The following is a 14667-nucleotide window of genomic DNA, read 5'->3' as shown; positions in this document are numbered from 1 at the left end:
ATGCCGTTCTTGCAACTTCGTCAAATTAACTTTTATAATGCTTCGGAATGGCGACAAATTCAAAGGTCACAATTTGGTTTAAAGCAAAGACATTCCGAGACCAACGTTGTGTGGTGTTTGGCATAGTTTGCTAACTCCGACCTCTACAGTATGTGAACTTCGACAGGTAGATCGACTAAGACGAATAGCGCGACGGATTAATTCTTTGTAGTGTTCGACATTGTGTACTGTAATCGACATAACCAGTTTGCTAACTTCGACACTAAATTTCGACATGGCGTACATTGCTTTATTCGACATACACTGAAGAACATACCTACATGTTGAATATTTACATAACTGTAACATGTGCTTCTTGTCTACTTTCACTGGTCTATCACACACCAAACTGTTCGTTTAAAATTTAAAAGAAAATATATTTTTCAAATCCATATTGATTCTTCTTTAGTACAGGAAATAATATAAATAGCCAAAATAGGACAATGTAGAGATAATTCGACATCCCGTTATTGTGATTATTCGTCAAACCAAATATAGAATTTATGTAAATATAACGAACATTAAATGTATATGTTATGCAATGTCAATGTGTTTACCTCCTGCTCTAGAATAAATATTACGTGACGTCTGCATTTCTTGTAGTGCCAATAGGGATGTATTTATATATACATATAATTCACATATGTTCGATTCGACAGGGTTAATGAAGCTTTATTCGACATATTTTTTTATGATCTAATGGTAACATTCATTTACTTTATTAGTTATTTCATGAATACTTCAATAGAAGTTTAAGGGTTTATAGGTTTAGGGATTGTTATAGCTCAGTGGTTGACGCCGGTCTCTTTCAATCATAAGGTCCCGAGTTCGAGTCACTCCAAGATTAATGTATGTCGTCCAGTTACAGAGTTGTTAACAATTGACAATTCATAATCTAAGAAACTGACTTCGGTCAGCTTGTGGCTTTAATAAGCCAATGATGGCTTCTTTGCGGGTTCCTGCATGCAGGAGGATCTAAATACATAACAGAAAAGGACTAAGATTTTACTTCAGCTTAAAATGACCGAATTATTATTCGTTAGAGATAATGTTGATATATTCGACACAGCCAAAGAAGGTTTATTCGACAAATGCTTACGTATTATAGTCACTTGTTTTGACATGCATAACACATGTAGTGATATTTAAAGATATTAATGGCGGAATGACCCACCATCTGAGGGAGGGGAGGCGGTAGTGATAGTTATTCAAAGTAGTGAACATGTTGTTACCAAGGACACACAGGTGTGGGAGTTCCATTTTGTTTCAGCTCGTTTATACAAAAGTCCATTTTTACGCAGGGTAGTAGCTAGTTGATTTTCGTACATCATATGATAAGATAGTCTGAACAATTCTGGTTTTAAGTAAAGAAGCTTACGTGTGCTAATGGGTAACATTTACATGTAAATCAACAAGTCATCACCACGTTCATATTATGTTGTCATGGACGGAAGTCTGATCCCTCGCACCTCAAAGACGAACACTCTCTTTGCTTGTTTCTTACAGCAACTGTACAAACAATAGGAGAAAGCGCTTTAGAAAACATTTGGGTGATTGTGGCTGGTGTTGTCGGGTCCATTTCCAGTTGCCTGTTAGTTTGTGCTTGTTTCACAGTCAGGAAATTTAGATGTAGGTATACGCATTGTACACACGGTTGAACTTCAATATTATTGAAACTATAAAAATAGGTTTAAGCTTTAACGGTTCTTTGTTTGAAAAAAGATAAAGTCAGGTTTTTATTCGTTTACCAAATTTAAAGATATATGAAAAAATGTTAACAAACATAATCCCGTGGTGGACATAGAAAGACAGTTTGGATAACATTGGTTATTTTTTTTTCATTGGTACCTTCCATAAATAACAAGCACAGTGTAGTAAAATGAAAGTTCATGCATGAGGCAGAACGAAAGTGTTACCATTTCACAGTCCTATGACTTAGATATCATATAGTAAGTTTGTTCAATGACCTCGACAATTTACGATTCTACATTGGACTTATATATTTTTTCATAAATTAGATAAAGAAGGCGAATGACATGGTGGGGAGGGGGGGGGGGTTAGGCGATGTAGATGGTGCTGTTAATCATTGTATATTACGCTTGGAGTAAATTGCTGCAATATGCAAAACAATCAGCAAAGGAAACATCATTGTAGACCAGATGGGTTTTCTACTTTAGTTAACGAACATTTTGAGGGAAATGATCATTTGAAATTTAGTCATTGTGTTGTTATCTTTTCGAGCTTCTCTATAATCGATGGCCACTTTAGAAAGATTTAAACAATATGATGTATTCTTTCTTTCTTCGCTTACAGTGTCAAGAAACCGACGAGGGTGAGTCTTGAGAATAGCATATTCTACTGATTGTTACATGTGAACAGCTCCACTCATACCGACCCTCTCCCCCATTCCCCGTCTTTCCTGAACCCAGTCCCTATATTATTTACTAAAATTATGGTTATCGAATATCTTTACTGTATATAAGACAGCCAATAGAGTTGTTTACATTGATGATACAAAATATGAATTTACTGTTTCCTTCAATCTTCTTTCCTTTTGGTTTAGAAACCAGAGTAGCAGCTCAAGTCATCCAATGAAAGTACTTGATAAAGGACCCTTAGATATCAATCAATCAAGTAAGGGGTACTTTGATTTCAAATCATAATTTAAATAACAGTGATCACATAATACCCTGCACAGGATCCATATTGAATTATATAATAGTGTTTTGAACTGGTATCTTATTGTCATGCTAAATACATTTTAAAATATAACACATTAATAAGAAACATTAATAAGACACGTTAATAAGACACATTAATAACATTAGCATTGCAGTTTTTTTTTTTTTACTAAAATCAATGTTGAATGTTAAAACAAAAACGTTCTGTATTTCATTGGTATTATTTCATGTTGCTGTACTACATTCACATGCAGAACTTTATACTCACTATATTCAAACATTAAAACAAAGATATGTTTACTACATATTGTATTTTGACAGATGCTATATACCTGTTGCTTCGAAATGTTATACATCAATATTTCTTACATTGCAATACTTGAAAAAAAAAAACGAAAACAATTATAGAAAAATAAATTTACCAAAATATTTACTTAATTTACAGTCAATCAAAAAGGAGAAAGGTAAGCTTTATTTTTCAATTTACTCTAGATTTGTAATTGAGTGAATATTTAAATGCTTTAGTTATATTGATTTCGAAACTAGCAGATAACTTTTCTAATAAGTAGTAACAAGGTGTATAATGTTGCTAATACTCTCTTGGTATGAATTATTATGGAATGTCCGAATTCTTTCGTCGTTTATTTCTGTAGAAGGAAAGAATTACCAGAGATACCTGTTGACGAGGACAACTCGCAGAACTCACACCATTCTGAAGGAAGTGAACCTAGTAAGTTTACTCAAAATAAATCTAATTTTAAAGACATGAATCAAAGAAGGCATATACGGAACTACAAAATTATTGCACACCCTAATTATAGCCCAGAGTACGTATAGAGAGCCGTTAAAACATTACAATCAGAAGATAAAGTTCAAGTTATTTATATACTGGAAAATAACGTGTGAATGTTTTATAGGTTATTTTAATTCATAAATGTCCTCACAAAGAGAAGCAATAACTATAATCATATGATTCAGCTACCTTTGTTAAATCTGACTTATAACACACTTTTGGTCTAAATTACTGTAGGTAACGGCCTGTATTCGTGATGTATCTTTCCTTTATGAGTCTTAATTTCTTGGCAGATTACTATTCTACAGCAGATGCGATTGCAGGAAAAGATCCCCGGATGTTGAGTGAGAAAGATATTTCCATCATCATGAATATCAAGATGGGAAAAATCTACAAACGATGGATGGGATCTGTCAATTTGGCTGAGGAGACCAATAAGTGTGTTGTAATAACAACACTGACAGGTTGGTGATAACAAATATCTATAATCCAAGGCTGATGTTAGCTTCATAGTCATATATTGATGCAGTCAATTAAAACGAAAAGGTGTCTTCATCGCTTTGTTGTATTCGACAACTCGGTGGCTCGAATGGTAATTCCTCTCATATTTTATATCAATTAAATATTAAACTTATATTGAGTGACCTTGTGCAACATTTTGAGAAATAAATGTTAACACGCTTTTATTTATAACTGATCTTCTTCTGTATTTTATTCAGAAAAGCTCATTAGAAAGAAAGAAATTCATTGGGAGGCTTACATCAGAAAATGTCTCGAATTACCAACATCGAACCATCTAGCAAAGATCGAGGCTATATCTATCCAAAGCAGTGAGTTGTTATTGTCCTTTTACATGTTTTAAGAACGTACTAATGGGAAAAGGTGAAACGTGCATCTAACCGTTTTCATTAAAAGTGCCAAGTTTATTAAGATAAAGTTCTCATGGACTATCTGTAGCCGACAAGATCTTCTGATCAAGTCAATAATCATTATATATTGTCTGAACAGGATTAAATCAGGGATTACATTAACAGAGATAATAATTCGAATTGATAATTAAGGTAGCCAGTTTTCATTGCGGTTAGAATCATATTAAATGAAATTTCAATATTGATGGAGATTTATCTGTTGGAAAAATCTTTGATTTCTTCTATTGTTTTAGGTAAACTGTTTCTTATTAGTGAGCATCTCAATTGTGAAACTCTGCATAGCGTCTTGTCACGTGATACTAAAAATAAAGGAGACTACTATTGCTGTAGTTCATTGTCAGTTCCAGACGTCATCAAACACGTAGCTGGAGTTTTGGAAGGAATGGACATCCTTAAGACATTCGGGGTAAGAAATGTAAAACTTGCCTAAGGTATCAGCTAAATATTATTGTTTATTTAGTCCTATATCATCAGATCAACCTCATCACTGTTTGTTGTAAAGTTGCTATTCGTATGTAAAATTTCTTTAAAACAGAACATGTTTTCAATCAAACACAAAGGTATAAGTGAGACATCTATGCCTCTTAATTATGTAATAACTGCTTAACTTATTGGTTTTCATTTTTGTCAGTTCCTTCACCCTGGCTTAACAACCAAAAAGGTTTTACTAACCAAGGAAGGGCAGGTCAAATTATTTGACTTCTGTCTGGCCGGCGATGCACCAAAAATAGCTGGTCTTAAGAAAGCACAGGTAAATTACTCAATTATTAATCGACCCTGTTATGACCTTGTTCTTCGTCTGTTTAATAATTATAGTTATTTATTTACTTAATTACTGCCTGTATAATTAGAAACGAAAATTAAAGCATAATGGAGTCTATGATGTAAAACTTTATTTAGATCAAGCAACAACAAAAAAAGAGAGAGAAAAAAAGAACAATACTCCAGCTGAATCGCTTGTTCGCTTGGAGTTTTGGTATATTTATGTGGATTTCATTGCACAAGTACATTATGATTGTATTAATAGAAAGCTCTTTAAATTTCAATATCATACATGTTCCACTCTAAATTGTTTTTCACAATTGCAATTCAAAATTCTTCGTAATTCAAAACACTGATTTATCATGATCACAACTTTTCAAATGGGAATTACATCCCATAGCACAATTGGATTATTTTCTAGTATAAATTATAATCATTTCGATTTAAGAAATCAAAACCTGAATAAAATATTAATATATTAACAAAATAAATTACTTGTGATTGTCATATTTTACTTTTCCTTTTTCAGATTTCTAAGGTAACTTTGAACCAATTTCCACCTGAAATGTTACTCTTAAGTCAGTATACAGAATCCAGTGACGTGTGGTCTACAGCAGTAGTAATATGGGAGATTATGGCAGCCGGTAAAGAAATTTAATAATAACAAAATAATTGTTGCATTTAATATAGTGTCCGATAACAAAACACGTTGCTTATTATAAAAGAAAACTACAACAGTAACACAACTAATAAACAATTTCAAATTTTATTTGTAAATTGAATTTGATTGACAACATAAATCTCTACTAATAAATAAACATCAAAGATAACTTTCAGTTAATTCTAAGTAACGTGAATAATTACAGTAATTTTTAGGGAAAAAAACATTTAAATATTCTATATGGAAATCAGCTTATAATAATACTCTAAAGAGACACCTGGATATATTGTACATAACATAACATTGATTGCAATCCAGTACCAAATTGTAAAATTACAAATATTCTTATTTTGGATTACGGAAAGTTACATTACTGCTCTTAGCTGTATTTAAGGTTAGTTAAGTAGAAGAAGAGACTTGAACCCGCATTTAAGACTTTTGTCGTCTGAATAAATTAAATCATCTTTAACAATTGGTAGTATCATGTATAAATAAAGTGAGTGCAAGAAGGGAATAGGTGAGTTTGACAACAATCATGACTGACACCCATTGGGACAAATGTGTTGAAGAATTGATGACCTTGGTGTCCCCTCAATACACAAGTTGGCTATATCATATATATACTAGTTTCGATGTTTCTAATCTCGCACATCTTTTAGGAAACCCACCATTTCCTGTGGACAAGGAAGTTAGCTTTGACGAAGAAGCGATCACACCATCAGTACCCTGGCCGGAGAAGTACTTGCAGATAAAGTAAAAACTCAATCCTTAAATTACCCTTTCATTCTTTAAGTGCCCGAATAAACACATTCCATACTAGTTAAAGCCGGTTTGTAATTCGTTCTGTGTGTTTTCTATTTGAAAAACAAATATTTAACTATTAGTGTAGGTTGTGCAACCATTGGACAGTGTATGCCAGTTTTGTAATTGGATTTGAAAAGTTAATATGATAGAGTTATTGTGGACTACTTATTTATACTTAATCCTACTAAGGTTACTATAAGTATTACTATAGGTTATTATAAGTAGGGATATTTAAGTATCTGAAGGAGCTCTGACATGTTTGTTCCAGGTACTTTCATCCAAGTGAGTGCTTCCATTGTCACTTTAATTATAGCTATGTAATTCTCATTGATATGTAAAACGTTTAAGTGTCATTTATTCAACCAAGTAATAGCTTCACAATTTCTATTGGGAAATCTTAGAAGACAAAATGATTATGAAAGTAAAACATACTAAATGTGTCTGTTAGTGTAACACTTCTTGTTTCATTTTTACAATTAAACATATACAATAATACACTGCATCTGCTGATTCACTATTTGAATTGATTTCTTAATCATTTGCAGAGATAAAATCTTGTTGGATTGCTGGAACCATAACTGTTCTCTACGACCTTCCATTCATCATTTGAGGGGAACATTCGTAGCTGTAAGTATTTGAATACTCATTTTAGAACAGTTATCAGTAACCATTACGTTACCGGAGGTGGTATCAACATCATTGTTACACATGTACAATAAAGAAAATTCTTTCCCAGATTGTATTAGAGACTTGAGAGGAGATTAAGAGTTTACCAAGCTGTTGATTGTAGTGTAAACAGTAGTTCATAAACTCTTTCCTATTCCTGATTCATTTCAGCATTCCTTAATGGCATCATGTTAGTCATCTCCGCTGTCAAATTGAAATCCATTGGTAGGCAATGAAATCGAGAAGAGAATATTTAGTGAGGTTTAGTTTATCGGTATTGATAGCAACCGTGGTAAAGCATTCTGACAACTAACCCAATGTGGAACGCGTTAAATAATTCATAACGTTTTACGATTAAAAAGAGAAAAACTGCCACAGACATACTGAAGTAAAAACGGAATTTTATTCACAATGAAGGTCCTATGTCGACCTTCATGATGTACCATGTCACGTGCAAAAAGAAAGATGTAACTGAATATGTAGCAGTATCATGTTACCAGCTTGCCGTTAGGCAGTGTGATAATAATAATATTTAATGGATAGTTGTAATCATATAGCAGTGTCATATTACCAGCTTAACGTTAGGCAGTGTGTGTAATAATAGTTTGTAATCGATAGTTGTTATGATACAACTGTCTCATATCACCAGCTTAATTAACGTTGGAATTGTGTGTAATAATAATCGATAACGGATAGTTGTAATTATACAGCAGTCTCGTATAACCAGCATAAATCGATCCATACCTAATTTATTTATGATTTCACTTGACTTGATTTTACCTGTAATGTGAAGAAGGTCTGTAAGGTCAATTCAGGCAACGTTATATATTTTTATTTAGCATTTATGTTTGATAGTATCTTGCAAAAGTCCCCGCATTATCCTTTAACAGATATTTGAAAAATTAATCGCGGACAGCTCTTACGAGATACCGATACCTACGACGTATTTACCTATGAGAGCCCCTGATACCGCTCAACCTACCTATGCAGAACAAATTTACCATGCTGGAGTGTGAACTGGGTGTGACTAGGTTCTAGTACTGGTGATTGGTAATCGCTACGAAATCTCAAGGTTCCCTGAAGCTACGGGAGCTACCTACACATAAACCATATTATAGAGTAGAACAGTGTGTCACATATATTCTTATCGTCAGTCATTATTGTGATATGTTATTCTGTAATATATTATTATTATGCTGTATATGTTTAGCATAACTTTTAAACACTTTGTAAAAACAACAAATGCAACTTTGATCTTTCATGGGTTTTTTCAACATATCATTGGACTTCACCAATGACATGTCATTTCTAGTTAACCGTTCTTCACCTAATCACTTCTCGCATATTTTGACACTGTTATGTTTCGTAATAAGGTTATCAACGCAAGGGAATGTTCTCCTTTTGAGAAGTCAACTTGTTGTTCTCTGCGGTAACAATAAGTATGTATGATGTGATCGCCTTTATTCTGTAATGTTTTTATTGACGTCTTGACAAGGCTAGTAGACATAAAATTCAAATACTCTTTCTTCATTCTCTTAAAATTAACAACCTCAAAAGTTTATGATATATTTATATTTATATAGATATAGATAACATTGACAGAGTCAGTCAGTTGAAAGCTATATAACGCAACAACTATACTGTGGTTAACGTTTAACTAATTCCCTCAATATATAAGTTACACATTACTCATAATTTCTTATTCGATAAATTGTATCTTCATATTTTCTTGCTAAAGCTAGTGTAGTAAATGTATCCATTCGATAGATGCCTAAAAGTCAGACTCAGTCTGTAATCATTATACACAGTAACATACTTGTGTGTTATACATTTCTCTACGCTCTCTGCCGTGTACATTGTATGTCGTTTCCGTGGCTACCGTTATTTACCCTGATTTTCTGGTAACAAGAGCACAATTTCTCTTCCATTCATCAAGCTTAGATCACATTCAAAGATAAAGGAAAATGCAATGATGAATTAACGTATACCTTTCTATGTGCGTCTTTCTAGTAGATCATTGTGCAATTTTGTTTAAAATGAATATATTTAAAACACCATCGTATAATTCAAATATTGACCTACTAGTTAATTCAATAACGTATCACAGTGTTAGCCTCCTCCATATATAATTTCCAGGTAACGATACAATTACGTAATTGGATTCCTTTTTATCTTTTCTCATGCTGTTCTTTATTTTCTTGGACCTGTAATCTCAACCAGGACCAGACCGCTGTATCCCCTGAACCCTCTTGGCAGACATGACAACAGGGAAAGACTGACAGTTATATAGGCCACACTGAAACAAACAGTCATTGGGCCCTATTTTTCTGGACTCTTGGGAACTGCCCGATTGCCCGATTATTCAGTATGCTCCTGTATGAAAATCAGAACACGAATAACATATGAGTACCATTGCTGTACTATAGGTTCACGATCTTTAAATAAATTAATTTGCCTTACACTATGTCTTAAGTTACTTCCTTGATCAAACAATAATTCATATTTAGTTTATACTTTATTTAGTGTTAAGTTTGTGTATTAAGTTTGTGTAGTTTTTCATATTTTTTTTGCCTTTCGGAAGAGTATTCCTCCTTACTGCTTACAAAGGCTAAATGGACTGACACACACTAGCAATATCACATAGTACACATATGATGTATTCTACAAGGAAATAGCACACCGTTAGGTTAACATAGCATACGTCGTTATTGAATGTATAACAAGTTTGAAAGGAAAAGTGAAAGATATTAACCACTTAACGACAAATTGTTAACAACCGAACAGAAATCACGTGATCCAATATCATTAGTTATTACTTAACGTTGTTGTAATTTCGGTCGTATATAGAAACGAGTTTGTTTCCATTCATAGCTGTAATAACATACAATGACAATTAAACACATAACAAAGGTCCGTGTCTCACTTTGCTCATCTCATCGTATCTCAAAGCATCCCCCATCCCCTCTCTCCACCTCTATATCTCTATTAACATATCTGTCTTGCTCTTTGAGAATACCCTGATTTGTCAAACTGTTGAGACCATTCCCCTGTAAACACCAACGTAACCGGGCACATAAAGAAGGGAAGTGTCAAAACTGGTCGTATGCATAGGTAATGACGCATTCAATTAGACACATTTTATCTATCAAGCATGAATTCAAGTAGGATTGCTACAGGACTGGACATAATATAGTCTTCGTGACATCGATGTTAAACTCTTTGGTATTTGTTGGTTGCGTAACCATCACGGCTAAAAGGCAAGGCTTGTCCGTCTGGAAAGATAACTGCATAGAAATAATATGTCAAGATGATCACCAATATGGTCATGTATGATATTAAGAATTGATTCTTCTTAGAAAAGAGAAATTATAAATGATAAATATGACCCTAACGAAAAGTAGTTCTTTCCCTAGCTAAATGTATTCTACCAACCTCCCTCATTAATTCAGCGTTTAGAGTTACCACAATGCGCTGTAAACACGAATAATATTTACCTGCTTAACTTGTTACATCCTTTTATTGATTCCTTCATCCATTAAATGCATCCTGGTTCTTCCTCCTCTTCCTGCCTCCCACGTATGAACACGTCACTCGGGAGTCTAGTGATCTCAGAATTTAACCAAATATCTGGAAACAAAACACGAACAAAATGAAAGAACAAACACAGTTGTCAAACTATAAGTATTGATACAAGAGATGAAAACATTCTGCGTAACATAAAATCGACAAGACAGAACTTTACACATCGGAAATAATCCAACTGAAAAGAATATTCAATATTCAAATTGCAAATAAGCAAAAACCTGCAAGAGAGTAGGCTACGGAAAACTGCTAATGTTAGAACAATCAGTACTCGGATATTATTACTTTAATATTAAACTGAAATAAAGATATTTATGAACAACTCTTAACAAAAGCTACACCCTCTCTTACAGCATAAGATTTCAGTATAGTATGACGCATTGATAATACTGTACTAAGTCAAACATTTCGATTTGATATCCAAATTTAGTCACCCATTAATTTTAAATGTATTTAACTGTGTAGGACTGTGTTACCTTTAAAAAAAAGATATACTATTTGAAACAAATATTTGTTGATAAAGAGAAAATTTCAGATAATCCATTCAACATGTCGAATATTGTATTAGATCGATTATCACCCACAACACCCTGCTGAATGCTAACATCGTGTGTGTTAATTACCCTATGCTTAGTGTAACATTACTGGTAACAGCAAAACAGAATGATAATGGAGGGCGCAAGTCCATTAAAAAGTCAACTGAGAATTAAAACATTCTTTTGTTCTCTGTGCAGGGAGCGATTTTTTTTCCCAGCGCGGTATAGGCCAAAGTTAGCATACCTCGCTCCAATTGGCTGGGGTCCTTATACATAAGATTCATTAAAATATCAACTAGCAGCTGCTACACTGAATCGCTCATCACATACCACATTGCACAAGGCTACTTTGCTACACTCACAACAAAAAAGAAAACTGTCTAGCAGCAGAATGTACAGTGGTACACGTTTGAGTAGAGTTAATTTATTTGTCGGTGTGTTATGCCACGGGTGTGGTTATGTATCGCACAACTCTGTTGCTGTAAAGTTAAAGAAGTTAAATCAAACCGAAATAGTTTGAAGATGATACAAAAAATCACAATATTATATAAACGTAAGAAAATGTCTGTGTTCAATAACTATAATCCACAGTGGCAGTGGTTACAAACATGCTTGACTAAATACTAGGCCTATACCTTTCGTATTATATTATCTGAAAACCGTGCCAAAGGGTCATAATAAACCGTATCAAAGGGTCATAATTTTGAAAATCATATCAATGTCTCTGCTCAAAATTAAGAGTCTATCAGTTTAAAGTTTAAAAGCATATCAAGTAAATAATCAACCAGAAACGGTCAAGCTGTCTAATGTTTTTAAAAAGTTTTGAAGCAAGCAACGCCTGGTACTTATCTGCGTACATTGCCATCGCTGTACTCTGTACAGCAAGTTCCACCATCACTTCGAAGCTTCACCCTTGTCCAAACTAACTTATTCGATTTATTGCCTTTTCAGTTTTGGATCATCAACCTAAGACTAAGTAATCCTTGCCTTCAAAGAAGGACAGTCATCTACAATGAGACGTGTACACTCACAGTCCATGGTCGCAGTATCATGTTTTACGAACTTATGGATGCTAATGTACACAAGCAAGTCTGCGCAAAAGCAAAGAAAAAACATTTACACAAATTGTTTAACAATTTGAACGTTGTTTCAAGACAGTCGCCAGTTCATACAATACGTCTATGCGAATCACGATCCACTGCGTACACGTGTATGTTCATGTACATACACACACGCATATCGTAAGCACGAACTTCCCAATTCAGCATCAAAAGTGCAAGACCCAGCCAATGAGAAGCGAGGTATGCAAATAATTGCCTTTACCGCGCTGGGGAAAAAAATCTCGCGTGCGGGGATTATCAGACAACCGGCTGTATACTAACATCATGTGACTTAATTATACTGTGCTTAGTGTAACATAAACGGTGACGCCAAACAGGACAACAATAGAGGGCGCAAGTCCATTACAAGAGCCAATTGACAGTTAAATACACGTTCCTCTTTCGTTCTATATGCTATGTACCATCAACCATTGTGCACTTACAAATACACCAAATTAGTGAACCACAGATATGTTTAAGTTATGTTAACCACATAACATTAAACGGTACATTTTGCAATCGCTATTCTAGGGAATATGAAAGCTAGTTATTGACGTCAAACAACGTGAGAGTGCATGGAATAAGAGACTGTCCACATCCATGTCCTTTCTCTAACCTCTTTTAAATCTAATGATGCGAATATTTAACTCGCCCCAGCTCATAATTTGCAATCGCTTTATGTTGGGTGCCTTAAATTACATGAAAATTGATTCAATCAATCAATCAGAAGACATTTATATAGCGCCAAAGTCAACATAAATTGTTCAAAGGCGCTATTAGCCTTGGTCATTGGTAACTTGTCACACCCACACACCAAAGTATGCGCAATTCAATCAATCTCTCCAGGGGCACCACAGTGCACCACAACCACGTGTCCCCCGGGGGACTTCCCATAGGGTGCAGCCAGAAACCGGCGCACGCAACTATATTTACAAGTTACCTCGCAAGTCCCCATTTATACACCTGGGTGAAGTGAGGCAATGGAGATAAAGTGCCTTGCCCAAGGACACAACGCAATGATCTGTAAAACATAGGTTTTGGCGAACGTTATTAGTTGATGTGCTATAAGATAAGATAAGATAAGTAAAACTTTATTGATCCCAAAGGGAAATTCAGGCACTCGCTCATAAAACAATGAAAATGTTACCAAAATTAGATGTGTATATTGTACAATAAGACAGTAAGAATAATAAGAAAAAGTCAATATATGAGAGTCAACGTAACAAAACCTCATTGAAAAGCTTCATTGCACGGGGTATGAAAGAATCTCTGTATCTATTGGTTTTGAGACACGGAAGTCTCAATCTGCCACTGCCTCTGGACATGTGACTATTATGAAGTAGCTCATAGAGGGGGTGGGTATGGTCCTTCTGTACATTTCAAGGATGTCATGACGAACATCAAAATTCTTACGGAGGCAGTACAATCTAGAATTCAACTTTTTAACCAATATATCAATATGATCTCCCCATGCCAAGTGATCATTCAGCACTACCTCAAGATACTTATATGACGTAACACGATCAACTACATTTCCTTTGAAAACAACAGGGGTGGAGGAATAGTATTGCGACGGAAATCAATAATCATTTCTTTGGTCTTAGCAACTTTTAATTGGAGGAAGTTAAGATCACACACAGAAAACGAAATTTACTCCAATTGCGAGTAAAGTTACATCCCCAGTTCTACTAGGCAAATGCGAGTAAATTTACGACCACTATGAGTATTCTTAAATGGTGCTGGTAGTAAAGTTACTATATAAGCCTCGTAAAGTTACATCCCGAAAACTACCAGGAAGTTTGTTTAAATTTACTATTCGAACCATAAACATACTCAAGCCATGAGTAAAATTACTATTCACTAAACCATTTATTTAATCTTAAGAAATGAAAGTTGAGAAAACATATTGTAGTTTTGTCGATGTTTTATTGAAACAAATACGTATCAAATCAAACGCGTCAGAACATACCAAAAGAAGGCACACTAAACACATGTACTCTCATAAAACAGTAAAAGTATTCTAAGACTTGTTAAAACGATATCTTCCTTGAAAATACGTAAAAAGCGGATGACTTTGATCAATCTTTTCCGTTCATGAAAAACACATAATTTTC

General features: G+C 34.2%; 1 protein-coding gene and 1 long non-coding RNA gene across 13 annotated transcripts in view; one reads left to right on the top strand and one right to left on the bottom strand.

The window, feature by feature from the left end:
* Positions 1-14667, bottom strand: part of LOC139977535 (uncharacterized) — a 106428-nt gene that overhangs the window by 47102 nt on the left and 44659 nt on the right. The window lies entirely within an intron of this gene.
* LOC139977523 (ephrin type-A receptor 3-like) overlaps positions 1-14667 on the top strand; it is a 57345-nt gene that overhangs the window by 21530 nt on the left and 21148 nt on the right. For 5 of the 12 annotated variants that reach the window (XM_071986879.1, XM_071986883.1, XM_071986881.1 and 2 more), the window contains 5 exons: positions 3374-3450; positions 3807-3977; positions 4233-4343; positions 4676-4848; positions 5074-5193. The exons of 2 other annotated variants lie outside the window; for them this stretch is intronic. In XM_071986879.1, coding sequence (XP_071842980.1) covers positions 3374-3450; positions 3807-3977; positions 4233-4343; positions 4676-4848; positions 5074-5193 — 652 coding nt within the window. Of the gene's footprint in view, positions 1-2352; positions 2372-2602; positions 2674-3373; positions 3451-3806; positions 3978-4232; positions 4344-4675; positions 4849-5073; positions 5194-14667 lie in introns of all 12 variants that reach the window. 5 more of the 12 variants (XM_071986878.1, XM_071986882.1, XM_071986885.1 and 2 more) reach the window with 3 other exon arrangements.

Source organism: Apostichopus japonicus, chromosome 12, assembly GCF_037975245.1.
Source record: "Apostichopus japonicus isolate 1M-3 chromosome 12, ASM3797524v1, whole genome shotgun sequence".
NCBI classification, from domain to species: domain Eukaryota; kingdom Metazoa; phylum Echinodermata; class Holothuroidea; order Aspidochirotida; family Stichopodidae; genus Apostichopus; species Apostichopus japonicus.
Note: the sequence above shows the minus strand (reverse complement) of the source record. Positions and strands in the feature narration are given on the sequence as shown.